This window comes from Eschrichtius robustus, chromosome 4 (genome assembly GCF_028021215.1).
Source record: "Eschrichtius robustus isolate mEscRob2 chromosome 4, mEscRob2.pri, whole genome shotgun sequence".
Classification (NCBI taxonomy): Eukaryota; Metazoa; Chordata; class Mammalia; order Artiodactyla; family Eschrichtiidae; genus Eschrichtius; species Eschrichtius robustus.
Window position 1 is genome coordinate 54,385,572 of NC_090827.1, and position 26,469 is coordinate 54,412,040.

A 26,469-nucleotide genomic window follows, 5' to 3' on the forward strand; every position below is an offset into this window, starting at 1 on the left:
GTTTTAATTTTCTTAAGAAAAGTTATTTAATATTTTATTTCATCTTTGTCTCATTCTTTTAATTTCTACTTAGTATGTTTTAATATATAACATTATTATAGAAGAATATATATAATTTATATATATTTAAATGCATTCTCAAGAATATTTTATGAATAAGTATATATGATCAAAAAACTCTATAGACCATTGTCTTAGAAACATTTTGTAAATGTGTACTAAAAGACATGTACAAGGGTGTTCAGTGTAGTGTTGTTCATAATAAAGAAGTTGGAATCTACATTAATATTTATTAAAAGGTGAAAGGATAAGTATTTCTGTATTTCTTAAAATAGTAATGATATGCTGTCAGAAGCTAAATTGTTAAATTAGAGCTAAGTGTATCAAAATGAATACATTTCAAAAACATAATGTTGAACTAAAAACTGAGGTTTCAGAAGGATAGGTTCATTATAATGTCATAAATACAAAGTTTAAAAATGCAAACCAATACTACAGATACATATATAGCTACACATATATAGCAGAGGAATCAAAACATGCATACAAATGATCCAAATCAAATTCACGACAGTGGTTCTTCTGGTGAGGGAGTGGAATGGGTTTGGGAAAGGTACACAGGGGACTTTAATTATATGTATAATTTTATTTCTTTAAGAAACAAAGGCCCAAACCAAATGTGGCAAAATATTAAGTCCAGATAAAGCTGGCTGATGATTACAAGGGTATTAGATATATTATTCTCAGAACTTTTTCATAGGGACTTCCCTGGTGGTCCAGTGGTTAAGAATCCATCTAGCAATGCACAGGATGCTGGTTCAATCCCTGGTCTGGGAACTAAGATCCCACATGCCGCAGGGCAACTAAGCCCGCGCCACAGCTACTGCGCCTGCTCGCTCTGGAGCCCACACGCCACAACTAGAGAAAGGCCTGTGCACCGCAACAAAGAGCCTGCACGCCACAACAGAAGATCCCGTGTGCTGCAACTAAGACCCAAGGCAGCCAATAAATAAATAAATAAATATTTTAAAAAACCCTTTTCATATACTTGAAATAAATGTTGAATGAGGTAATATTGATTGTGGAATTTTCTGACTGTAATTTCAAAATGCGTTGTAAAAATGTAGGTACTATCAGATATCCACTGTTTGGCTGTTATTTGGCTGTTATGCTTTATCCGTCTATTATGACACTTAACACATACTTTATATTGCAGTTAGGTTTATACAAATATGTCTCCTGCAGTAGATTAAACTGTGGCAAGTATCTTATTCCATTCTTTTATCCCTGAAGATGACAAGCATAATATCCTGTATATAACAGGCCCCCAAAGAATGTTTATTAATGAACAATGAATGAATCTAAATGGCTTGGACAGTTTTATCTGAACTCTTGTGTTATAACTCTCATAAAGACAACAACTGCAATGCTAGACAATGATTTACTTTATTAATTCTTCTTTGTAGATTATATAAACTGATGTGACCTCATCTTTTTCCTGCTATAAAAACAATGTAGAGGATTGCTTTGTTTAAGTAAGTAGTGTTTAATTTAACTAACATTGAGTGCTTGTTTGCTGGGGTTGTGGCTATCATATTCATCCTTATTATTCTTAGTGCCTATTATAGAGCCTGGTAGACAGTAGATCTTCAAAAGATATTTGTTTAATTGATCAATAAATACAAGGTACAGGGATGGCATAGATGAGAGAGGCATAAACTCAGCCTGGGCAGTGGATGAGGAGATGATTCTTGAGTTGGGTTTTGATGGATGAGTAGAAGTTTTCCAGGGCAAGAAAAAAGAGGGAACAGTATGCATAAAGGTGTGAAGTAATGCAACAGGTATTTTGGAGAACTACAAATAGTCTGATATTTTTTGAGATTTATAAACTACAAGACATGACCTCTGGGTGATATGACTGGCAATATAGTCAGAAGAAAGCTCATTAAGTTAGGGAGGTTGGACTCTACCCTGCTTGGACAAAGGGGCACCACTAGAGGGTTTTAAAAAGGCTACAGATAACGCTCATACTTGCATTTTAAAAGAATACTCTAGTGTCGGTGTGGAGGATGACTGGAGCAGAGTAGAACCAAAAATAGGGAGAACAATTAAATCTGGGAATTACCATAGTCAGACAAGAGATAATTGATCTTGGAGTGAGACAGTGAGTGGCACTGGGATGGGCAGAAGGTGTGTTTAAAAGAGATTTAGCTATCTGTGGAATATTATTTAGCAATGATAAGGAGTAACATATTAACACACAACAACATGAATATAAAACACATTATATTAAGTAAAAGATGTCAAACACAAAAGACTGTATTGCATGATTCTATTCATACGACATTGTAGAAAAGACAACACTATAGTGACAGAAAACAGATTAGTGGTTGGTTGGGGTCAGGGTTGGTGAAGAGTCAACTACAAAGGAGGGCAGATTTTAGGATGGAAGAGCTAGTCCACAACTTGATTGTGGTCACACAATTGTACACAATTACCACAATTTGTCAAACTCCACACTTAAACTGGGTGAATATATGTGAATAATACCTTGGTAAATTGTTTTGAAAGGTGAAAAAAACGAGGCTTAGAACAAAAAAGATTTAGGAAGTTGAATCAATAGAACTTGATGAGTAAAAAGTAGTGTGTATACTTTGCTTTATATGGTGGCTGTGTTTCTAGAAAAGATCTGTCAAAATAAAATTTAAAATGCTCGAAGCGGGGGAATTCCCTGGCAGTCCAGTGGTTAGGACTCCAAGCTTCCACTGCAGGAGGCACAGGTTCGATCCCTGGTTGGGGAACTAAGATCCCACAAGTCTCGAGATGCAGCCAAAAAAAAAAAAAATGCTCAAAAGGAACTGTTGAACACTTGGTGATTGTTTTAAAACTATTTTCTAATAGAGAATTTCAGACACATACAAAAGTTGCCAGGATGGTATAATGAACCCTTGGATACTCAGCATCCAGATTTAACCATTGTCAATTTATGGCCAATTTTGTTTAATTTATACACCATTCTACTCCTCCACTTGAACTATTTTGAAGCAAATCTCAGATGTTACATAATTTCATTTGTAAATATTTTAGTATGTATCTCTAATAAGTAATGACTCTTTTAAAAACATAACCACAATGCCATTATCACACCTAAAAATTAATTATATTCCTAAACCTCATCTAATATCCAGCTAGAGTTCAAATATCTATTTGTCTCATGAAGTTGTAAATTTTCATTTTTATAGTTTGTTTGAATCAAAATCCAAATAAGGACCACACATTGCAATTGGTATACCTTCTAAGTCCTTTTATTGGTAAGTTTCCCTCTCCTTTTTTTCCCTTGCAATTTATTTGTTGACTAACCTGTGTGTTTCTTAATGTAAGAAACCATTCTGTTACACAAATAACCACTTTCTACTTCAATGGGCTTTAAAATTTGGATTGTTTTATAATTATTCTTTTAATATTTTAGTTGCATTTCAATAATTTTTGATAAAGCCATAGTTTGGTGACATAGGATTATCTCACCAAGTGTCCCAGTATGTTTTTGCTTTTGGCAGTTTGTCTCAAGGGCAATGATCCTACGACTTAGAGCATTGTTTGGGTATTAAGACAGCTGTGTAACACTCACAGTTGTTTGCAGATCATCTGTTCTATCAGTGAAGATATTCAATCTTTCTTCTCTTTCCAAAATTTTATCGATACTTTGGGTCATAACATTTTTTACATCAGTTACTTGACTCTTCAGTGCGGATATCAAGCTGTCCTCTTGATTTTTATTGTATTTCATCTACATAGAAGTGAAATATAATATACATTTTATTTTCTATAAATGAGATCTATTGTAATATATTGTACAAATCAGAACAAAGGTGTCAAAGGCATATCTCACTTGTATTTCAGCATAAGGAATCAACTAAGCCTCAAATTGTCCTACCATAATCTTGCAGAAAAAAATGGGGGGTGGCGGGAGAGGGAATATATCAATGTATTCAATCAGCAGTGGATTTTTAAAGAATTTAAATTGTGTATTTATTTGAATAGACTTTTTAAAAGAGCAGTTTTAGGTTCATGGTAAAATTGAGTGGAAATTACAGAGTTCCTGCATGCCCCTTACCTCCCATACATGCACGGCCACCCTCACTATCAACATCCTGTGCTTGAGTGGTCCATTTGTCACAATGGATGACCCTATATTGATGCATCATTATCATCCAAAGTCCATAGTTTCCATTAGGGTTCACTGTTAATATTGTACATTCAGTGGATTTTGACAAATGTCTAATGACATGTATTCATCATTACAGTATCATACAGAACAGTTTCACTGCCCGTAAAATCCTCTGTGCTCCACCTATTCATACTCCCTTTTCCCCTAAGCCCTCGCAAAAACTGGTCTTTTTACTGTCTCCATAGTTTTGTCTTTTCCAGAATATCATATAGTTAGAGTCATACAGTATGCAGTGTTTTCAGATTGGCTTCTTTCACTTAGCAATATGCATTTAAGTTTCCTCCATGTCCGTTCATGGTTTAATAGCTCATTTCTTTTTAGTGCTGAATAATAGTCCATTGTTTGGATGTACTGTAGTTTATTTATCCATTCACCTATGGAAAGACATCTTGATTGCTGCCATGTCTTTGCAATTATGGATAAAGCTGCTGTAATATCCATATACAGGGTTTTGTGTGGATATAATTTTCAACTCCTTTGGGTAAATACCGAGGAGCACTATTGCTGGATCATATGGTAAGAGTATTTTAGTTTTGTAAGTAACTGCCAAATTGTCTTCCAAAGTGACTATACCATTTTGCATTCCCATCAGCAGTGAATAAGAGTTCCTATTGCTCCACATCCTTGCCAGCATTTGGTGTTGTCAGTGTTTTGAATTTTGGCCATTCTAAGAGGTGTGTTAGGGGTATTTCATTGTTGCTATAATTTGCAATTCCCTAATGACATACGATGTTGAGCCTTTTCACATGCTTATTTGCCATCTGTATATCTTCTTTGGTGAGGTATCTATTCAAATATTTGGCCCATTTTAAAAATTGGGTTGTTTGTTTTCTTATTGTTGAGTTTTAAGAGTACTTTGTATATTTTGGGTTACAGTCCTTTATCAGATTTGCCTTTTGCAAATATTTTCTCCCAGTCTGTGGCTTGTCTTCTCATTCTCATGACAGCTTCTTGATCCAGTTTGACAATCTCTGTCTTTTAATTGGTGTATTTAGACCATTAACTTTTAAATTTAATTTTAATTAATTAATTAATTAATTAATTTATTTATTTTTGGCTGAGTTGGGTCTTCGTTGCTGCGTGCAGGCTTCCTCTAGTTGCGGCGAGCAGGGGCTACTCTTTGTTGCGGTGCGCGGCCTTCTCATTGCGGTGGCTTCTCTTTGTTGCGGAGCACGGGCTCTAGGCGCGCGGACTTCAGTAGCTGCAGCACGTGGGCTCAGTAGTTGTGGCTCGTGGGCTCTAGAGTGCAGGCTCAGTAGTTGTGGCACATGGCCTTAGTTGCTCCATGGCATGTGGGATCCTCCTGGACCAGGGCTTGAACTGTGTCCCCTGCATTGGCAGGCAGATTCTTAACCAGTGCACCACCAGGGAAGTCCTAGACCATTAACTTTTAAAGTGATTATTGATATAGTTGGATTAATATCTACCATATTTGTTACCATTTTCTATTCATTGCTCTTGTTCTTTGTTGCTATTTTTGTCTTCCACTCTATCCATATTAAAAATGACCTCTACATCTGGAGAAAACCGTAATTTGAAAAGATACATGCACCCCAATGTTTACTGCAGCACTATTTACAATAGCCAAGACATGGAAGCAACCTAAATGTCCATCGACAGAGGAATGGATAAAGAAGATGTGGTATATATATACAATGGAATATTACTCAGCCATAAAAAAGAATGAAATAATGCCATTTGCAGCAACATGGATAGATCTAGAGATTACCATACTAAGTGAAGTAAGCCAGACAAAGACAAATATCATATGATATTGCTTATATGTGCAATCTAAAAAAAAAAAAAGACACAAATGAACTCATTTGCAAAACAGAAAGAGACTCACAGACATAGAAAACAAACTTATGGTTACCAAGGGGGACAGTGTGGGGAGGGATAAATTAAGAGTTTGGGATATATACACTACTACTTATAAAATAGATAATCAACAAAGACCTACTGTATAGCACAGGGAACTACAGTCAACTATATTCAATGATACTCAAAGTACTCAATACTTTGTAATAACCTTTAAGGGAAAAGAATCTGAAAGAGAATATATATATAACTGAATCACTGTGCTGTACACCTGAAACTAACACGGCATTGTAAATCAACTATACTTCAATAAAAAATGATCTCTAAGATATAGTGTTATATTTAAAAAGTAAGCTGCAGCTGCAGAAGAGTATTAAATAATAACTTATCAAGCACTTAGTATGTGCCAGGCACTGTTTTAAGCACTTCACAAGTATTAGTTCATTTAATTCCCAAACCATTATATAAAGTACTACTCTTTTCATCTTTTATTTTCTAAATAAGAAAACTCAGACTGAGAGAAGTTAATATATTGCCCAATGTTACACAGCTACAGGCAAAACAACGATTCAGACTAAGAAGCTCTAGAGATTAAGCCTTTACCTATTGTACTAATGATCCCAGTTTTGTGAATTTATATATATATATAAAATTCTGGAAGCTTACACACCAAACTGTTCAGAGTGTTCGCCTCAGGGGGGTTTGATTGAGATTGTAGGAGATATTTATATTTCACTTTATATACTTTTGTATTATCTCACTTTACTAATGAGCATTATTTTTTAAATATAAAAATGATATTAAAATCCCCTGCTCTTTAGCAAGTGATCAAATCCACCTTAAACAGAACTCTGATCTTGGTCACTGGACCATGCAACTTACAATTGATGTTCTGTGAGGAGTTCACTAGTTGGATGTAGAAAAGAGGGAATTCCTAGTTGAACTGTGTCCTCCCAAAAAGATTCTTTGAAGTCCTAATTCTGGATACTTGTGAATGTGACCTTATTTGGAAATAAGGTTTTGGTGGCTTGTGTTAAGAAATGTTTAGTGGATGCCTCTACGGCTCATGGGTTAAAATTTTTTTATTAAGACATAATCAAGTTAAGATATAGCACAGGGAACTCTACTCAGTGCTCTGTGGTGACCTAAATGGGAAGGAAATCCAAAAAAGAGTGGATATATGTATATGTATAACTGACTCACTTTGCTGTACAGCAGAAACTAACACAACACTGTAAAGCAACTACACTCCAATAAAAATTAATTAAAAAAAGACATAATCAAGTTAAGATAAATGGTGAATCTTTGATTTTTCTTTTTATTCCATTTCTCTTTTTCTCTCCTTTGAAAAAATGCTTAATCTTTTAAGATTAAGAGACTCATCTAAGTTTTGTTAAGATAATGTATTCATAGTCCATTCAATGGCATTTGGTACATTTATATATATATTTAAAACTCTCTCAAAACTACTTTTTTTTTGCTGTGTGCACTTTGCTAATTATAGTATAAAAAAGTCAACACCTTTTATAAAATTTTCTACAGATTTGAAGCTCACCAGGTTAGTTTATACATGTTAAACAAATTTCTTTGATGTCAGATGTGTTAACTGCTTAAAATGTGCATATTTTCGCATGGTTTTCAGGGAGCTATGTTAATTATATATTTTAGCTGTGTTGAGTATTGCAGAATTCTCCATAAGAGAATATAAAAATTTAATATATCTATCCTTAGTTATTTCTTCAGGCATTGTGGTGGACTCACCCTATGGGGACCCCCACTGAGTCACATCTTTATAAAATTCCCTCCCCTTCAGTGTGATCTGCCCCTAACGAATGGAAGCAAAGGGGATGGATGTCACTCCTGTGAGTACATCATATTATATAATATTTAGCAGACTGGAGTGAGAGATTCCTCTGCTGGCCTTGAAAAAGCAAGCAGCTATGCTGAGGACGCCCTTGTGGCAAAGAACTGCTATCAGTCTTTAGGACCGAGGGTGTCCTCCAGCCAACAGCCAGCAAAAAGCTGCAACCCTCGCACAGTTCTTAGGAGATAAATTCTGCAACAATCTGAATGAGGCTGGAAGCAGATTCTTCCCCAGAGTTTCCAGATGAGAACATAGTCTGGCTGACACACTCACTGCAGCCTTGTGAGACCCTGAGCAGAAAACCCAGTTAAACCATGCCTTGATTCCTGACTCATAAAAACTGTGAGATAATAAATGTGTGTTGTTTTAGGCTGCTGATTTGTGGTAATTTGTTACCATACAAATTTGTTACCATAAATAGAAAACTAATGCAGGTATACTTAAAATATTTTATTATGGAAAAGTTCAAACATATACAGAAGCAGAGTGAATTGTTTAGCATACCCATCACCTACTTTCAGCAGTTATCAACACATGGACAATCTTATTTCATCTATACTACTACTGATTACTCCTTCCCCAAATGTATTATTTTAAAGCAAATCCTAGACAGTCTATTATTTTAATCTGTAAATGCTTCAGTCTGTATCTCTAAAAGATATGGCCTTGTTTTTCTTAAAAACAAAACCACGACATCATGATCACATCTAAAATAATTCCTTAGTATCATCAAATATTTGGTTTGTCCCTTATACACTGATGATGGGAATGTAATTTGGTACAACCACTGTGGAAAACAGTATGGAGCTTTCTCAAGAAACTAAAAATAGAACTACCATATGACCCAGCAATTCTACTCCCTGGTATATATCCGAAAAAAACCCAAAAACACTAATTTGAAAAGATACATGCACCCCAATGTTCATAGCAGCACTATTTACAATAGCCAAGATATGGAAGCAACCTAAGTGTCCATCAACAGGTGAATGGATTAAGAAGATGTGGTAAAAACAAAAAAACAAAACAAAAAGAAGATGTGGTATACATATATACAATGGAATACTACCCAGTTGTAAAAAACAATGAAATATTGCCATTTGCAGCAGCATGGATGGACTTGGAGGGCATTATGCTAAGTGAAATAAGTCAGACAGAGAAAGACATATCCTGTATGATATCACTTATATGTGGAATTTAATAAATACAACAAACTAAGGCATATAACAAAAAAGAAGCAGACTGACAGATATCGAGAACAAACTAGTGGTTACCAGTGGGGTCAGGAAAGGGGAGAGGGGTGAGGTAGGTGTAGGGGATTAAGAGGTACAAACTATTAGGAAAAAAATAAGCTACAAGGATATATTGTAAAACATAGGGAATATAGCCAATATTTTATAATAACTATAAATGGAGTATAACCTTTAAAAATTGTGAATCACTGTATTGTACACCCGTAACTTATATTGTACAGCAACTGTACTTTTATTATGGTAAAACATACATATCATAAAATGTACAATTTTAATCATTTTTAGCTGTATAGTTCAGTGGCATTAAGTATGTTCACATTAAGTATATCACCACCATCTATCTCCAGAACCTTTTTATTTTCCCAAACTGAAACTCTGTACCCATTAAACAATAACTCCTCCTCCTCCCTTCCACCCAGGCTCTGGCAACCACCTTTCTACTTTCTGTTTCTATAAATCTGACCACTCTATGTATCTCATATAAGTGGAATCACACAGTATTTGTCCTCTTGTGACTGTCTTATTTCACTTAATAGGGACTACTCTTTTAAAAAAAATTTATTGAAGTATAGTTGATTTACAATGTTAATTTCTGCTGAGGGACTACCTTTAAAATATTTAATTTAATATTTGTGTAAAATATTTACACAATGATTATGATTATTATAATTTTTAAAATTGTGTAAACTATTTACACGGTCCCAAGTCGAATTTGCAAGACAAGTTTCATTCAGAGGGGTCTAGTTTCTATTCCTGCCCCCATCCATACACAGGCAACCACTGAAATGTTTTTGGTTTATCCTTCCTTTGTCCCCCCCATGCCCCCTTTTTTTTTGCTATAAGCAAACATATTTGTATTTATTCCCTCTTTCTTAAATGGTTGCATATAAGGATGGTAAGTAAATAACAGTATACCATATATATTTTCTCTGTCTTGCTTTATTCACTTATCAATATTTCATGGATATCATTCCTTATCATTATATAGAGATAGAAGTTCTTAGTTCTCATTCACCTTAACAGCTCTTAACTCATAATTCCTAACTGATTTGTCAGATGTAATACTGACAATGTTTAGGACCACACTTGGAGGTTACATACCATATACTTTCCTAATACTTGTTGAAAATCTGTAGCAACTGCATTTGACGGAGAAAAATGTTCTTGTGACATCAAAGGATTTCTCAGAAAAGTCTCACTAACCTGAGGAAATTAATGGAAATATTTAAATTATATAGATAATTTCAACTGGAGAATTACATAGCAAGTGTTTATTTGAAGCAAAGTCTGGCAGAAACTTGCAACAAAAGAAACCAGAACAGTTCTAGATTTTTGGTGGCAGGTTATCTTTTCTATTTTAAAGATGCAGTATTAATGAAAACTGTGCTCGTATCTCATATCTCGTATCGTGAGATTGCAGGTGCTACCTTGATTCTTTGGTATTGGTATTTCTGAAGACTTGAGGGGACTCGCAGATGTTCACCTCTGGCAGACAAGGAAGGATAGGAGTCACTGATATTCTCTAAGTAAGTGCTTTTCATTTTCCCCTCCTGCCCTTACCCTCAAAATCCATTCAATGATAACAAAACAATCCCAACTAAATGTCATGAGACTATCGTCCAAACCCTATAGGGTTGTTATATGATATTTCAAAGCTTTAAGAAGGAATTCTGACAACTGTTTGTACTTAATGTTGTATCAACCCAAAAGTAGTGGTAAAAATCATGCAGTTAGTAATTTTGTGTCATCTGGTTTTGGAAAGTTGAAAAAGTTGGGATGTTTTTCCATAATGGCAGAGAGGGAAAAAAAAAATTATAGAGTATAGTCAGTTAAATGGCTAACATTGTTTATCATGTAGATGCTAACAATTGTCTAGGCTTAAATGTAGAGTGAATTACAATATTAGGCCTTATAATCCTTGATTCTATATATGGTTACAGTTTGAGTTGTGTTAAAACAAGTTGGCACACTAAACAAATGAAATATATGCATAATTCATGAATGTGACTGGAGAATAATTATTAATAGCTATAGTACAGCTGACCGATTTTTCCATTAATATTTTTTGTTAAAGTATGTTTCCTAAATTATATATTTGTGAATAAAATTGAAGATTAGTATTATTTACTTTTTAAAATAAGAAAAAAACATATATTTGGATCATAAAATTACCAGAATAATGGTTTAGCCCTAGTCTGTCTCTGAGACTGCCTTTCACAGTCTTATTCTAGTTGGAAGTTAGACACTGGGTGATAGTCAGCAGTAGATGATATCTATTGAGGAGGTTAATTAGCCTTTAAGAAATTTATAAAATCTCATGTATCTATGTAAGTACATACACATAAGTACTCTATCATATTTCATATTTGTTGGCAACTTTCAGGTAAAACGTTCTCTAAAGGTAGTATATCTTGATTTAAAAAATTTTTTTTTCATTTAACTCATAATTGATTCATATTTTCTGCCAGAAGTGTCTTATCTATAATTATTTGAAAATTAAATATATATGCTATTGAGAAGGTATATTAAATATTAGTAAAGCTCAATTTTTCTTATTTTTAAAGAACAAAATAAATATGAGAGATTCCAAAGATGATCTGGGTTAATCATCTTTGTAGATCTTGCTTTAGAGTTAGGGGAATTGTAGAAGCAGAAGACAGATGAGGGATGAAGGTAAGAAATCTCTGAAGGTCATTAATGGCTCTGCTATATAGACAGATCTGCTTTTGGTTAGGGACATTATTACCAATAAACTATAAAACAGACCTCATAATTTCAATAACTGAAAAAGTCAAAGCAGTAAAAGAAATTACTTACATTTTTAAGAAATGCAGATGGTGTTACAGTATCTAAGGCATTGTCTGAGGCACATAGGTAAGTGATTCCATCAATAAAGAGAGTATGGTAGACAAAGCTTTGAAAAGAATACATTCAGTTACATGATAATATTAAAGAAATTAAGTACTGATACAGAGAATTTAATTTCGTTTTCAAGCTCTCATTAATAGTATAAAAAAAAGTAGATAACTTTATTTATAATCAGAATTAGAAATCTTTCATACATTTGAAAAATTAAACTACGTTAAATAAAAACTCTCTAAAATGTGAGTATGCATTTAAAATTGCATCAATAAAAATAAATTACAATAGAGAAAATTCTAATAATCTAATCATATATATGTATATTTCACATGCCTTTGATGGAAGTCACTCTCATTCCAAGACTGAACCTAGATTCTGATCAAAGAGAAAATGCTATGTTCACTGATTTTTACTATCCTTATATTTTTAGGTAGACATATTTAATTTTGGCACTTCTTGGCTTTCTATTATGATAGATTAGAATTTGAAAGTTGTAAATTCCCAAGACAAATATTCTAGAGAACAGGATGAGTCTGGGAGGGGGAATTAAACTCCCCTATAGTAATCCAAAGTGTAGCTTTTCCTGACCACTCCAACTTCTAGACCTTTTGTGCCTTCTCAGACTCACTTATTAGGAGGCTAGAAGACTCTTGGAAAGTGCCTCCATCTTTACTACCCAACAATCCAGAAAATTTAGGAATATGGCAACCAGAATAGTTGCTTGGTGCCTAGGCTTTAATCTAGTCATTTTTGAGCACCCTATATCCAAATGGTTAACCGGCAACAGACCTGTTCAAATGCTAAACTGGATAGATATGAGAATGAGGAATCTCAAAAATAGGTAGAAAAGATAATCCTAGGGGCAGAAAATTTAAGATATGTGCCCCTTCAATATAAATCCTTGATATCATATCATGAATACAATATGCTACGAATATTTTTAATGATGATATTAATTGACATGCATAATATCCACTAGGAAAATATTTTTATTTTTAAATAGGGAGGAGTCTTCACAGGAAAAGAGTTGCTAATTCTGTCATCTCTCCAAAACTTATATATGTGATCTAAATTGATACTGGATGTGACTTTAAATTTATGCTTAGTGTGTTATTGGTAACACTCAGAAACCATCCTTAAATATTAAAAATCTTGAATACCTGATGACTAGGATATATTGTTAACTGACAAATGCAAGACGGAGAAAAGTGTGTATGATGTACTGCAATTATGTATCAGTCTCATTTCCTAACATAACGGAAGTACAAATATATGTATGTGTCTCTTATAGAAAAAAAAGAAAAGGAAAATGATAAACTAAGAACTTATTCAAAATGGTTACCTACATAGAGGGAGAGAGAGTAATGTGAAGAAAGCAATGAAAATTAGACTTTGTGAAGGAAACTCATTTTGCAGATTTGACTTTGGAGCCATATAAATGTTTTACATAATTATAAAATGTTATTAAATCAAACTTTAAAGAGTGCAATCCTTAAAAATCAAAAACAGAATAATAAAAAACAAGAACTTAACTTTATATCAAGTAACCCAAGCAAGAGATGGTGGCAGAGGTGGTCAGATTCTGAATATATTTGGAAGGTAAAGACAACAGGATTTGCTGATGGGCTGGGTTTGGAAGTAAAAGAGACAGAAGTCAAGGATCACAAAGGTTTTAGGCCTGAGGAACTGGAAAGGTGATAATGTGGAAGACTGCAGGAGGAGGCTTGGCTTTGGACAGAAGTTTGAGATGCCCATCAGACATCCAACAGATATGTGGAATGAGCAGTTGGATATACAAGTCTGGAGTTCAGGGAAGAGGTCCTCAAAAGATTCAAATTAGAATGTTCAATATAGGTAAGCCAAGAGTAGAGGAGGAAAGAATCTCTTTTTGAAATCATTCCAGCTAATAAGTGAAAACAAAACTAGAATATCACCATTATGCAACCCCCAATAAATTAATGGCTCTAGGGTGTAGGCAATGAATATCAATGGCTACTAGCATGCCAAAAGGAGATATAAGCAGGTATTATATACCGTCTGATGAAAAAACACCTACAGTCTTGCCAAAGGGATTAGGCCACTGGATCCAGCTGCTTGGACCATGGTGAACTGCATTTTGAATATGCAATCAGCAAAACCAGACTGAGGGAAACTCTATAGGTTCTTCAACAATAAATTGTAAGGAAAGGAAAGGGGTGGAGGGGGAATATGTGGATTAAAGAGACTTAAAAGACACCAAATTAAAAAATGGGCAGGATTGGGCTCTCGTGCCTGAGGATGCTTATTTAGGTGCTGAGGCAATGAAGAAACAGGATAAGTGACTGCTACAGAATTTGGAATGGTGGTTGATTTGGGGGGGAGGGAGGAAACTGTGAATGGGGCAGGATACGTGGTAGGGAGTTTTGGGGATACCTGGCAGCGTTCTATTTTTTTGGCTTAGATGGTAGTTGCAGTTGGTTGGGGGAGGTCCTTTGAGAAACTTCATAGAACTATACATTTGCTTGATGTGGCTTTTGTATTTTGTTTTATTTTACAATATAAAGGTTAAAACAAACCTCCTCTTAAAAAAACAATGATGAGTCTAAAAATAATAGAAGCTCTCTTATTCCCCACCTGTTTTACTAGCAAAATGTTTACTTGGAACATTACATGGTTTAAGCCATACCATGTGATGTCCCAAGGAAAGTAGAGTGATGTTATTAAAGATATTTTCAAGTGGAAGTTTCCTTTTTTATTAATGAAATATTTTGGGGATAACTAAAAAGGTATGGAGAATAAGATAACAAGAACACTTGTAGACCTACCATTCAGTCAAAGTGTTACAGATACAATTAATGTCCCCTGTATACCCTTCCTCAACTTCTCCTCCCTTCTCTTTTGCAGAGGTAACCACTATCTTGAATTCAATGTTCATCATTCCCATTCATGATTTTATACTTTTACATATAGAAGTTCTCCTTTCTGAAGGTTCAGTCAAGAGTCTGTATAAGAAATATTTTTCCCCATGTCATTATCATTGTAATTATCAGCTGGTAATGATTAAAAAATAGACTTTTATTAGAATATACCTTACCTCCCCATTTGAATTATGGTCTTTGGTTCAGCTCTAAGAAGCACTAGTTTAAGCACTGTTGCCGCTGCTTCCTAAAAATAAATTGTCAGCATTTACTTTTTAGAAGATTGTAGTGTCTTTCATTACTCATCTGCTTAATTTACCAATGTTCTGTTTAGTTTATTAAGGAACTACTGTTCACTAGGAGAACTAATGGGTGGTTATTCATAATGCATGGTAAGAGGCAAGTTATCAAGAAATGTTCATATGAATATGAAGGAAAATATTAAAATTACATAAATATACATATACTTTGTGTATATATATATGTGTGCAAATATAAGTTGCACTAATTAGTCCTTTTCACAGCACATTATTAATTTGACTGGGAAGATATTTGACTATCTAATCAAATATCTTTTCAGTGACTTCTACGAAGCTATACATAAAATGTTAATGGATTAAAAGTATTCAGCTTTTAGTCTCTGAATAACCTATGCAGTCTTCTATCTTTTTTTTAATTAAGATAAAAATTTTACTCATTATTATTCACTGACATCTTTCTATTAAACAAATAATTGCTAAGATCCCTTCTACTTATTTCTTCTTTTTTTTGTTTGGCTGCGTTGGGTCTTCGTTGCTGCGCGCGGGCTTTCTCTAGTTGCGGCGAGTGGGAGGTTACTCTTCGTTGTGGTGCGTGGGCTTCTTGTTGCGGTGGCTTCTCTTGTTGCAGAGCATGGGCTCTAGGCATGCAGGCTTCAGTAGTTGCAGCACACAGGCTTAGTAGTTGCAGCACGCGGGCCCTACAGCGCGTGGGCTTCAGTAGTTGCGGCGTGCGGGCTCCAGGCACACGGGCTCAGTAGTTGTGGCTTGCAGGCTCTAGAGCACAGGCTCAGCAGTTGTGGCACATGGGCTTAGCTGCTCCGTGGCATGTGGGATCTTCCCGGACCAGGGATTGAACCCGTGTCCCCTGCATTGGCAGGAGGATTCTTAACCACTGCACCACCAGGGAAGTCCCTACTTGTTTCTTATAAGGCTCATTCTTTGGGAGAAAATTTGCAAGGTATTATGATTATCCAGAATACCTTAAATACAGTTAATTATACGGAATCCCATTAATTGACTTTAGAAGTGTGAAAGGAACCTGAAAGTTACCTAAGAAGACTTGACTAGCCAAACTCCTGATTAACTTTTCATTTTCAAAAAATGACACTTGAAATAAAAACTTTTTGGGAGAGAAAAGCTTGTTATTAATGGTAGAGAGTAAAACTTGAAATTCTTGGTATTACCAGAAAAATCCAGGCAATATTCTCTAGGAAAGGATTTCCTAAGAAACATTAAGGGAATTAAGAGAATACATAATCTTTCAGTTACTCTATTCTCATCACTGGAACATATTCCCCTAGCCTTCCCAAAGTGTCTCTTTTACAGTATATAAACTATGAAATCATAGAAAAATGTGAAACAAAGCAAATGGCAACATGAGGCAGTAAAATAATCGACACACTGGACTGTAGTGCCATTTCTGGAGTTGAAGTGCTGCACAACCTAAGAAAATGACTTGTCTGGGTCTGTTTCCTTGTGTGAAGAATGAAAGGATTGGGTAAGATGATCTCTACAGTCCTGTCCAGTTCCATTTGATTTCATGATTAAGCTTTGGTAGGTACTAATATTTTCTAATGAGTATAAAATATTTGTGACATTAATATTTAGCACTGAAGGAAGATATGATAGAACTGTGCCTTAAAGCTCCTTCTCCCTGGTCAGCCTTCCACACAGCAGTCATTCCAGACCTTTAATCCTGTCCCCCAACTGCATACTGCTCCACCACCTTCCACTTTCTTACCTCCCTGCATGCTTCATAATGAGAGGCCAATGGGCTTATAAACTCCTTCAACTTTCTGACTCTCTCCCTTCATAATTAATGATGTAGTTATTGAGAACATACTATGTCCAGGCATTGTCCACTGTAAGGACAGAGATGAAAACAGTCCCTGTTTCATCGGAAGGAGTCCGATGGCAGAGACAGATAAGTAAAAGAAGATTCCAGTTCAACCTGGCAAGTAGTTTGGTAAAGGGATGTAAATTAGCCTGGGCATAGAGAAGCCTTCAAGGAGGAATTGAGAAACATCTCAAAGCACAGAAGAGGCGACACTGCTAAAAAATGGAGACAAGTGGGTTCGGGGGAGAGGGAACAGGAGATTGGAAGGGAGACCTTGGTGAGACTGGAGAGCAGCGTGAAGTTCAGGATGGCTGAAGCACAGGGACAGCTGGGGAAGAGAAGGAGGTAATCATGGAAAAGCCTTACCAGGGAGGGCTGTGAATGCCAGGCTAAGGACTATGAACTTTACAATGGAAGTAATCAGGTGCCACCCAATGATTTTAAGCAGGGGAGTGACAGGATCATATTTGCTTTTAGGAACAATCCTCTGAGCAGCAGTGTGGAGGCTGGTTTTGAGACGGACAAGGCTGAGGTCTGGGAGATGAGTTAGGAGGCATCTTCAATAACCCTGGTGAGAAGTAATAAGGGCCTTGATGAAGATGTGGTTCAGAAACAAGGAGATGGATTCAAGATATACTCAGGAGATGGAACTGATAAAACCTGGTGGCAAAGAACACATTTGAGGGTGCAGAAGAGGGAAAAATGAAAGATGACTCCCAGTTTCCAGCTTGAATGGCTTAGTAGAGCTATGCGGCAAGATTAGAAATACACGAGGAGGAATCCGCTGGGAAAGAATTAATTTAGTGCTGGACATGATATGCTTGAACTTCTTCTATTAGGCAATCTATTCGTGGAGAGAGATTACCTTGGAAGCAGATTTGGCAGTGATCAAAATAAAGGTGTCCATTGGTGTGAACAAATGTGTCAAGTTAAAAGAGGACTAAAGTTAGAACCCTGAAGAACATGGCATTCAAGGGACTGGCACAGAGGAGAGCCTCAGAAGGAGACTAAATTCCATGTCTATATCCACACCCCCTCCTTTCCCCAAGAGAAAGACAGCATTCCTCTAAACCAAGGCTCACATCTCTACTGCCACATTGGATTCCATCCCTTTGTGCTCCTTCAGGTCTTGCGCTAACCGATAATCACTGCCTCTTATATCTTCAACTTCTTCTCTCCATTAGCCTATATGTTTTCCCTGTATTAAAAAATGAGGCCCTTTGCTGGACCATACTTCTTCTAGCTTTCACCCTCTCTCATTCCCTTTCTAAATTCTTGAAAGAACAGTCTAACTTCACTCTCTCTACTTCCTGGTCTCCCATTCACTTGGCCTAAAGCCGTCTGGCTTCTGCCTCTACCTCTACCACTAACAGCAGGATCACTTACCATTTCCTAATTGTCAGTCCAATGAACACCTCTTGGATCTTGTTCAACTTCTTTGGGTCATGAGACATTCTTGTAATTTTCTTCTCTCAGCTTTCAGAATACCACTGCTCTCATTTGGTGACCAGCCTCTCTATTCTATTCTTAACAGTGTTCTGCCTTTTGGTACTCCTTTCTTCTCACTTGGGCAATCTTACCCACTTCTACCATCTTTAACTGTTAGCCCTGACCCTCTGACTGCTACCTATTGGAACTTTTAATGACTTAAATCTTTTGGGAATAAGGTGGAGGAATAAACACACAAGTAGACTGGCTATTTCCAACCGGCAACAAAATTCAACCTGTCCCAAATTGTACTTTCCGCCCTTGCATTTCCTCTGACTTCTTCCCCCAGAATCCTGCTCCTCCATCTGTAGTTTCTATCTTGTTTAATGCCACCTAAGAAAAAAATTTGACAAATCTTCACATTGTACACCTTAAACTTACAAAATGTTATGTGCCAATTATATCTCAATAAAGCTGGGGAAAAAAAAGATTAAAAAAAAAAAGAAAACTGAGAATCATCCTAGGCATGGCCCTGTCCCCTATCCTACATATCCAACCAGTCATTAACTCCTGAGGATTAGTTTGCTAAGTCTCTTTAGGATCTGCCCACTCCTCTCCTTCTTCACTGTCACTGTCTTAGCTCAGGCCTTTAGATCGCCTAGATAAACTGTAACACCACCATCCAAACTGGTTCTCTTCCCTCCAATCCCCCTTCTGTATTGTAACCAGACCAAAATTTCCAGAAAATGGATCAGATCTTGCTATTCCTCCATTTATAAATCTTTAACCGCTCCCTGGTTTCCCTCGGATAAGAGAACAAACTGAATATAGGACCTTTTATTAACTATTCTCTGTCCACTCTTCTGACCTCAGCTGTAGCTCCTATATACTGTGATCCTGTGCTCTAGCCACACTGAGGTTCTCGCGGTTCCCCCAGACACGCCATTCTGTTCCCTCTGCATGGAGTCCCCATTCCCCTTTCCTGTGGCAGGCTAGCGCTCACTCTTGTAATACTTTTAAGCCAAGCACCTCCTCTGTGGTTGGCAAGCAGTCACCCATCCTGAGTGCTACAGGAGCAATCTCCATCTCCCGCCGTTGAAATACTTTTTACACTGGAGGAGAACGAATGCAGCCCTTGGGTATAAAAGGACAATGTGCTCATCAAGGGACAACTCCAGGCGCCGTCTTCTCTTCATTGTTGCATCCCCTACACCTTTACTCCGGGATTTTGCAACTAAAACACGTTCAATAAATGTGTGTTGAACTCCAGGCCATTCCTCCGCGGGGGAGAGAAAATCTTTAAGGGTCTCCGGAATTAAACGGGACCGCAAATCACAAGTATGTCGCGTGCAGCACCAACCCTAACCCCTGGGCGGCGCACTTGCGGCTCGGCCGGCCGGGAGCGCGAGAGGCTCCCGCCAGGGATTCACCATCTCGCAGGCTAGGCCGTACGCGGGGGCGGGGCCTCACGCCTCAACAGCCCGCTCCGGGCAGCCCCTCGGCGCTCCGTCCTGAGGCGCGGGTGCAGTGGGCGCCACCCTCGAAAAGCGGAACCTGCCAAGGCCGAGGTGACGACCCAGGGGTACCTGATAAGAGCCGCCGGTTAGGGCCAGCTCCGCTAGCACGGCTCGGCCATTTGCAATGCAGCTGTAGGTGATCGTCATAGTGGGCGAGCTAGTGAAGTACAGGTTCCCGCCGGACCTAACCGCCCGCGACAGTCTCGGGGCGCTGACTGGGGCGTGGCTCCGGGAGGGGCGGTGTCTGCGCAGGCGCGAGGAGCGATTGATTGATTGGCAGGGAAGGGGGAGGGAGGCGGGGGCCCTCCCTTGCCTGGGCTGAAACTGTGATGAGACCTGGCGAAGTCTCTGGAAAAACTGGCTTTGGGAAAGTGAAGCCTTTCTTCGTGGTCATCCTTAAAATCATTTATGAGCCAGTTACTTCACAGTGTTTACCTACGTAGGATTCATTCGCAATCTAGGACATGTAAAATATAGACCTTGATTTAAAATGCGATTCATTCATGAATTCAGCAAGTACTTGTTGAACTCCCACTGTGCGCTCCCTAAGTGCTTGGCCTAACAGGTATGCAAAAAGATAGGTTCCAGACCCTGACTTTTAGGAGTTCATGTTCTAGTAGTGGTCGCAGAGGCACATGTAGACAAGTGCCAATCTCAAGTGATAGGTGTGCGCTATGATTGAAAGATAAACTAATCGCACAAGCTGGAGTGGAGGCAGCTAATTCTCCCTGGGAGAGGGAGCAAAGCTTTCAAAGTCACTGTCCGATCTAGAGGGTGGGTTGGAATTCTCTTAAATGGGGAGGAAAGGTAGGACAGTCTAGGCAGAGGGAACAGCTCTGTGAAGGCTTGGAAGAAGGCAGGCGGGTTCAGGGAATGGATGTGAGTGTGTGGCAGAGGAAGGGTGTGTGGTGGAGTGGGTAGGAGATGAGAAGGGTAGGAGTGGTAGAATGACTTGTTATCCTAGACCTCGAGTTTCTTGACAAGAATTTTTAAAAGTGCTTCAGATAAGCTTAGATATTTTCTTTTTTCTTTTTAACATCTTTATTGGAGTATAATTGCTTTACAATGGTGTGTTAGTTTCTGCTGTATAACAAAGTGAATCAGCTATACGTATATGTACATCCCCATATCTCCTCCCTCTTGCGTCTCCCTCCCACCCTCCCTATCCCACCCCTCTAGGTGGACACAAAGCACCGAGCTGATCTCCCTGTGCATAAGCTTAGATATTTTCATTAGCAAGACATTGTGGTAGAGTTGGAAGAAGCCAGACACACTTGGATCCAAAATAGAGGCATTGCCATTTACTCTGTGCCTTTATCGTAACTTAACTCTCTGAGACTCGGTTTGCTAATTTATAAAATAGGGATAGTTCTCAAGTTTAAATTAAGTAATTATGCAAAATACTTAGCATACCATAGATATGTAGTTGCAATCTTTAGTATGATAAATACATTAATGACAACTACTTTCTTGCTTCCAATGGTGTAACTTTAAAGGAAAAACAGTCGATGTCCTTCTGGGGTGCCTGGCAGGAAGTGAAGACAGGTAGTTGACTGAGTTTATTTTAACCCAGCACAATCAAATTGTATTTGACAAGCAAGCAGCAAAACTGGTCTGGACCGTAGCGCCTGAGAAAAATGCCTTGTTGAATCATTTTATATAAAGGAAATATTGAATCAATGTGTCTTATCAGCTTAGAGATAATATCTCATGTTACAGGTGGGTTGAGTGAATTACAAGCACTGGTCACATTACTTATATGTGGGAAAATGAAATATGTTAACTCTGAGGTAATGCATTGGTATATTCTTGCTTACTGTAAAAATAAGCTTAATAAACTTGGCCACATTGCGTTGCTCCTTCTGTTTAGTAAATAGTGGAGCTGGAAGCCACTGGGCAATGAAATCATGAGCTGTAGTAACAACAACAAGCATCTGATAATTGGAGAGGTGTATATGGGACTGTCCCTCTCTTGCGCTCACCTTGTCATATTAAAACAATCCTGTGAAGCTAGTGCAGTGGGTCAACTTTGCACAGCCCACAAATTCCGGCCTACAGCAACGTAAAACATAATTTATAACACAACTCGACCTTTCTCATGAGCCTCATGTTACCTGATATCTGAGCTTAATCTAGTCAGTGCGAGGTGTCCTCAGTGAACTCAGAATTTCCCCCTTCCCTGCTTTCTACATGGGGGGGGGGGCGTGCATCTATGTGTGTGAGGAACTTGGTGGAGGGGAGATCTCCTGAGTCATGATCTTCGTCTCTCTAAGGTGGCATCTGCTGCTAATGTTTGTTTTCTGTCTGTGGTCATCAGTTCACACGCTCTACTTGGAACCTGCAGGCTCCCTCATGCACTCTGGTTCTCTCGCAACTGCTTTTGTGGCCCTCTTAGGGGCAAAGGACACTTTCTGCTGCTCCCTCATGCCATTCTGAGGCTTTGGGAGGTTCAAGAGGCTGTCTCAGGACTCTGGCCAACACAGCATGCTGCCACCCCTCCTGTCATGCTGTCAGACTGTTGTCATGGGGGAGCAGCTCTCAGACTTCACCTCACCTGGGAAGCAAGCCCTTGGATCCCCAGTTGGCTGAGAGTCTTCGCATCCCACACTCCATCACCCCTCATCTCCCAGCCGGGGTTCTGTGGCTGGATTGCTTCCTATGGACCCTCTGCCCTCCTCCAGCCTGGGGAGACTCCAGCAGGCCCAGGTGGGGAGCTGCCCACACTTCAGGCATTCTTCCCAACTTGTGGCATTACTGTTGGCTTCTGCTGTCGCCAACCTTTTCTTTCCACGGACTCTCTCTTCGGGGAGTTTCCAGAATCTATTCTGAAAGATTTAGAGCTGAGAGTCTTTGCCTTCGCTCCCCGCTCTTCATCCTCTGTTCCTCCTCCACCTCCTCCTCCATTTTCTGTGTTTTCTATTTTTATGCAAAAGGAATCATTGAGAATAAAAACCACAGCAGGTAATATAAAACAGCGCAGGTATTTCTGTCTTTCCCTTGATCGTTTGGCAAAATCTTGAGGGTGGAGCAGAAAGAGAAGATGGACCCCTGGGAAGGAGAAGGGGGACATTTCACTTTCGTCCATTTCTTTTAAAACAAGCTTTTAGACCTCATGACTACTTTCATGGACCAGCAAATCTACGGTCATTGCTTTTTTTTTTTTTTTAAATTATTAGCACCTTTTAATTTTTATTTATTTATTTATTTATTTATTTATTTATTTATTTATTTATTTATTTATTTATGGCTGTGTTGGGTCTTCGTTTCTGTGCGAGGGCTTTCTCTAGTTGTGGCGAGCGGGGGCCACTCTTCATCGCGGTGCACGGGCCTCTCACCATCGCGGCCTCTCTCGTTGCGGAGCACAGGCTCCAGACGCGCAGGCTCAGTAGTTGTGGCTCACGGGCCTAGTCGCTCCGCGGCATGTGGGATCTTCCCAGACCAGGGCTCGAACCCGTGTCCCCTGCATTGGCAGGCAGACTCTCAACCACTAGCGCCACCAGGGAAGCCTGTCATTGCTTTTTAGAGACTAGCATCTCAGAAGGAAAAGTCACTAATTTTGAATCATCCAATTTCTTAGGTCACTAGAGAGTTTCCAAATATTCCACAAGCTGGAGACTTTCAAGCACTCACTAATTCAAGATGCTTCTTGTAAAGTATTAAGTTCTCCTGTAAAGGACTCTTCTTTTACTTATTGTTGTTTTTCAGAAATGGAAATATTTTTATAGTTTTTTTTCTTGTAGTGTGTGATCACTATTGAAATTCAAACAATACAGCAGTAAAAATCTCCTTACCATCCCATGAAAATAACCATTGCAGTGATCTAATTTATATTTGTCTTTTCTTTTTTATGCATTTTATATTTAACATTAATGAATAACATTTTTTCTGAACTCTATTTTTTTTTTTTTTTTGACCGTGAGGTGCTGTATGCAGGATCTTAGTTCCCGGCCAGGGATCAAACCCATGCCCCATGCAGTGGAAGCACGGAGTCTTTAACCACTGGACCACCAGGGAAGTCCTTGTTTTGTTTTGGTTTATTTATTTATTTATTTTTGGCTGCATTGGGTCTTTGTTGCTGCTTGCAGGCTTTCTCTAGTTGCGGCGAGTAGGGGCTACTCTTTACTGCAGTGCGTGGGCGTCTCATTGCGGTGGCTTTTCTTGCTGCAGAGCACGGGCTCTAGGCGCACGGGCTTCAGTAGTTGTGGCTCGCAGGCTCTAGAGCGCAGGCTCAGTAGTTGTGGCGCACGGGCCCAGTTGCTCCGCGGCATGTGGGATCTTCCCGGACCAGGGCTCGAACCCGTGTCCCCTACGTTGGCAGGCGGATTCTTAACCACTGCGCCACCAGGGAAGCCCGGCTTGACAAATTTTTAAATGTTTATTCTGGGGTACTTTGGGTGCTCTTGTTAGTGGAATTTGTTTTCCATTATGTTTTCAAGCTAGCTGTTTCTGGCGTGTGGGAAGTCTGGTGGCTGCATTTCATTTAGTTTGCAGGTAGCTCCTGCTCCATTATATTGCAAACTCCTTAAGGCCACGGTCCTCACATAATGCTTCGCTCAATACGAACATGACGTGAGATACTATTGTTGACCATCTTATTAGGCTTTTCCATTATACTTAATGACCAAGTGGAGGGGAACCTCAGGTAGCAGTGATATTTGCGTAAACTGGATCGTGATCGAGGTAGTGGGGAGAGACTGAAGGGACCTTGGAGTCAAGCAGGCCTGGACTTGAATGCTGACTTTGCCACGTTCTGGTTGTGTAATCTTGGCATCTCTGAACCTCAGTTTCTTCCTTAGGCTCACCTCTGAACCTAATTCACAAAATGAGCTAACGTATAAAGCATTTCGTGACTGGCCCCCAGCAGGTGTTCCATGATCCTTATGAGTCCATATTGTCATGTAACCACATCTATCCAATAAGAGGCACATTTAAGAAGGCATGGTCTGGTATATTGAATTGACTCTTTTTATAGATTCAGTGAACATATTGGAATCATCATTCGAGGCACATGTTACAGAAATTTTCTAAAACTCTTCCCTTTGAGAAATGTGCTGTATGTTGGCCTCCTCTCTCTAACTTGTAAGTTTCCTGAGAGTAGGGGCCGAGTATTATTAATTTTTAAATCTTCAGTGCCTCGCACAATTGTGGACACAATATAGGTGGGCTGCATTTCATAGTATGAATATAATTATTTTATAGTTCCTTTTTTATCATCCCCCCCAACTTTTTGTTGTTGCTGATACAAAAGAAGTTGAACTCTCATCTTTGCTAGGAAGTGTAGCTAAGTTTAAGAGAGGATATGCAGATGGCAAAGATCTCTGTAGGCCACCCAAATGTAACTTTTATGGGGCAGTTGGTTTTAAATCTAACTGCTGGTCAGGGCCAGCAGAGGGCGCACAGAGCACAGCTTTGAAGGAGAAAGCTGACTACAGCTGTGCTGGGGAAGAATTAAAAAGGCCGCTCAGGGCATTTGCAGAAGAAGGAAATGAGAGCTAGGAAGAAGGCCGTTCCTCGTTTTCATTCTCATCTGCTTTTGTAACTCATTCAGGTCCAGACAGGTCTGTTCTCCTCTTTTCTTTGGCCCTTGCTCAGCAGCTTTTCACAACCCTTCCCGTTCTTCTAGTTAATTACACAGGCAGACCCACAAGTGCCCTCAGGTTCTCCAGGCTGGTTTCTCTTTTAGTCAGGTCGGTTACTTAGCTCAGATTCGGGGGATGGACATTGGTGAGGGTCCCAGAAAAACACTGACGAACCCAGAAGCCTCACTACACCATCCCCACTGAATAAAGCCATTTGGGGGGTACTTACAGGGTAGAAATGAGGGCTGGAGTTGGGTTCTTCTCTGCATGAGGAACTGAAGAGGCAAATGAGAGCAGACAGGAAAGGTTATGGGGAGTGGGGACAAAATGCTCTATTGTCTCGCATAAGAAGGTCTGTGGTGGGTACAGAGCCACATGTGACATGCTCCAACCATGTACAAACTAACATAGGCCAGAGTTTCTCAACTTTTTCTGTGGAATGCTTGGATATTAACAGGTGTTATGTGGGAATAAAATCTGTGATCAAATAAGTGTGTGGAAACTCTGGGTTAAAAAAACTGAACCGGTTTCTCTACTGTGGGAGTCCTTAGATCCTTTGGTAGACTAATTAATATGGCTTGTGAATCTCTGACAGAAAAGGATGTGATGTGAGATTTCCCAATCTTATGTGGACTGAACCTTTTTAACAAACGGTATCTATGGGATGAGTATTCTATGAATTACCTTTGGAAAGTGCAGAAATAGACTTGTCTAGTGTTTAGGAAATTAGGCAGTTACTCCATGAAATACTTTAACAAGCAGCCATGAAGCACTTTAAAAAGGACAGTGTTTTCTTCAAAAGTCTCTTGTGGCTTCCCATTCCTACTGAGGGAGGTGTGCAGGGATGAGTGGAGTGCTGAAAGAAGGAATATCAGAATTTCAAGTGGGTTTTTTGAAATTTCTCATGTCCCTTACCACCCTTCCTCCTC

General features: G+C 38.6%; 1 protein-coding gene across 1 annotated transcript in view; it reads right to left on the minus strand.

The window, feature by feature from the left end:
• Positions 1-20,161, minus strand: part of LOC137763661 (uncharacterized) — a 30,800-nt gene extending 10,639 nt beyond the window's left edge. The window contains exons 1-5 of the mRNA XM_068542113.1: positions 20,031-20,161; positions 15,096-15,166; positions 11,978-12,074; positions 10,262-10,363; positions 3,629-3,787 (exon numbers count right to left, since the gene is read on the minus strand). Coding sequence (XP_068398214.1) covers positions 3,629-3,787; positions 10,262-10,363; positions 11,978-12,074; positions 15,096-15,166; positions 20,031-20,108 — 507 coding nt within the window. The 5' untranslated portion in view covers positions 20,109-20,161. The remainder of the gene's footprint in view (positions 1-3,628; positions 3,788-10,261; positions 10,364-11,977; positions 12,075-15,095; positions 15,167-20,030) is intronic.
• Between the last annotated feature and the right edge of the window lie 6,308 nt (positions 20,162-26,469).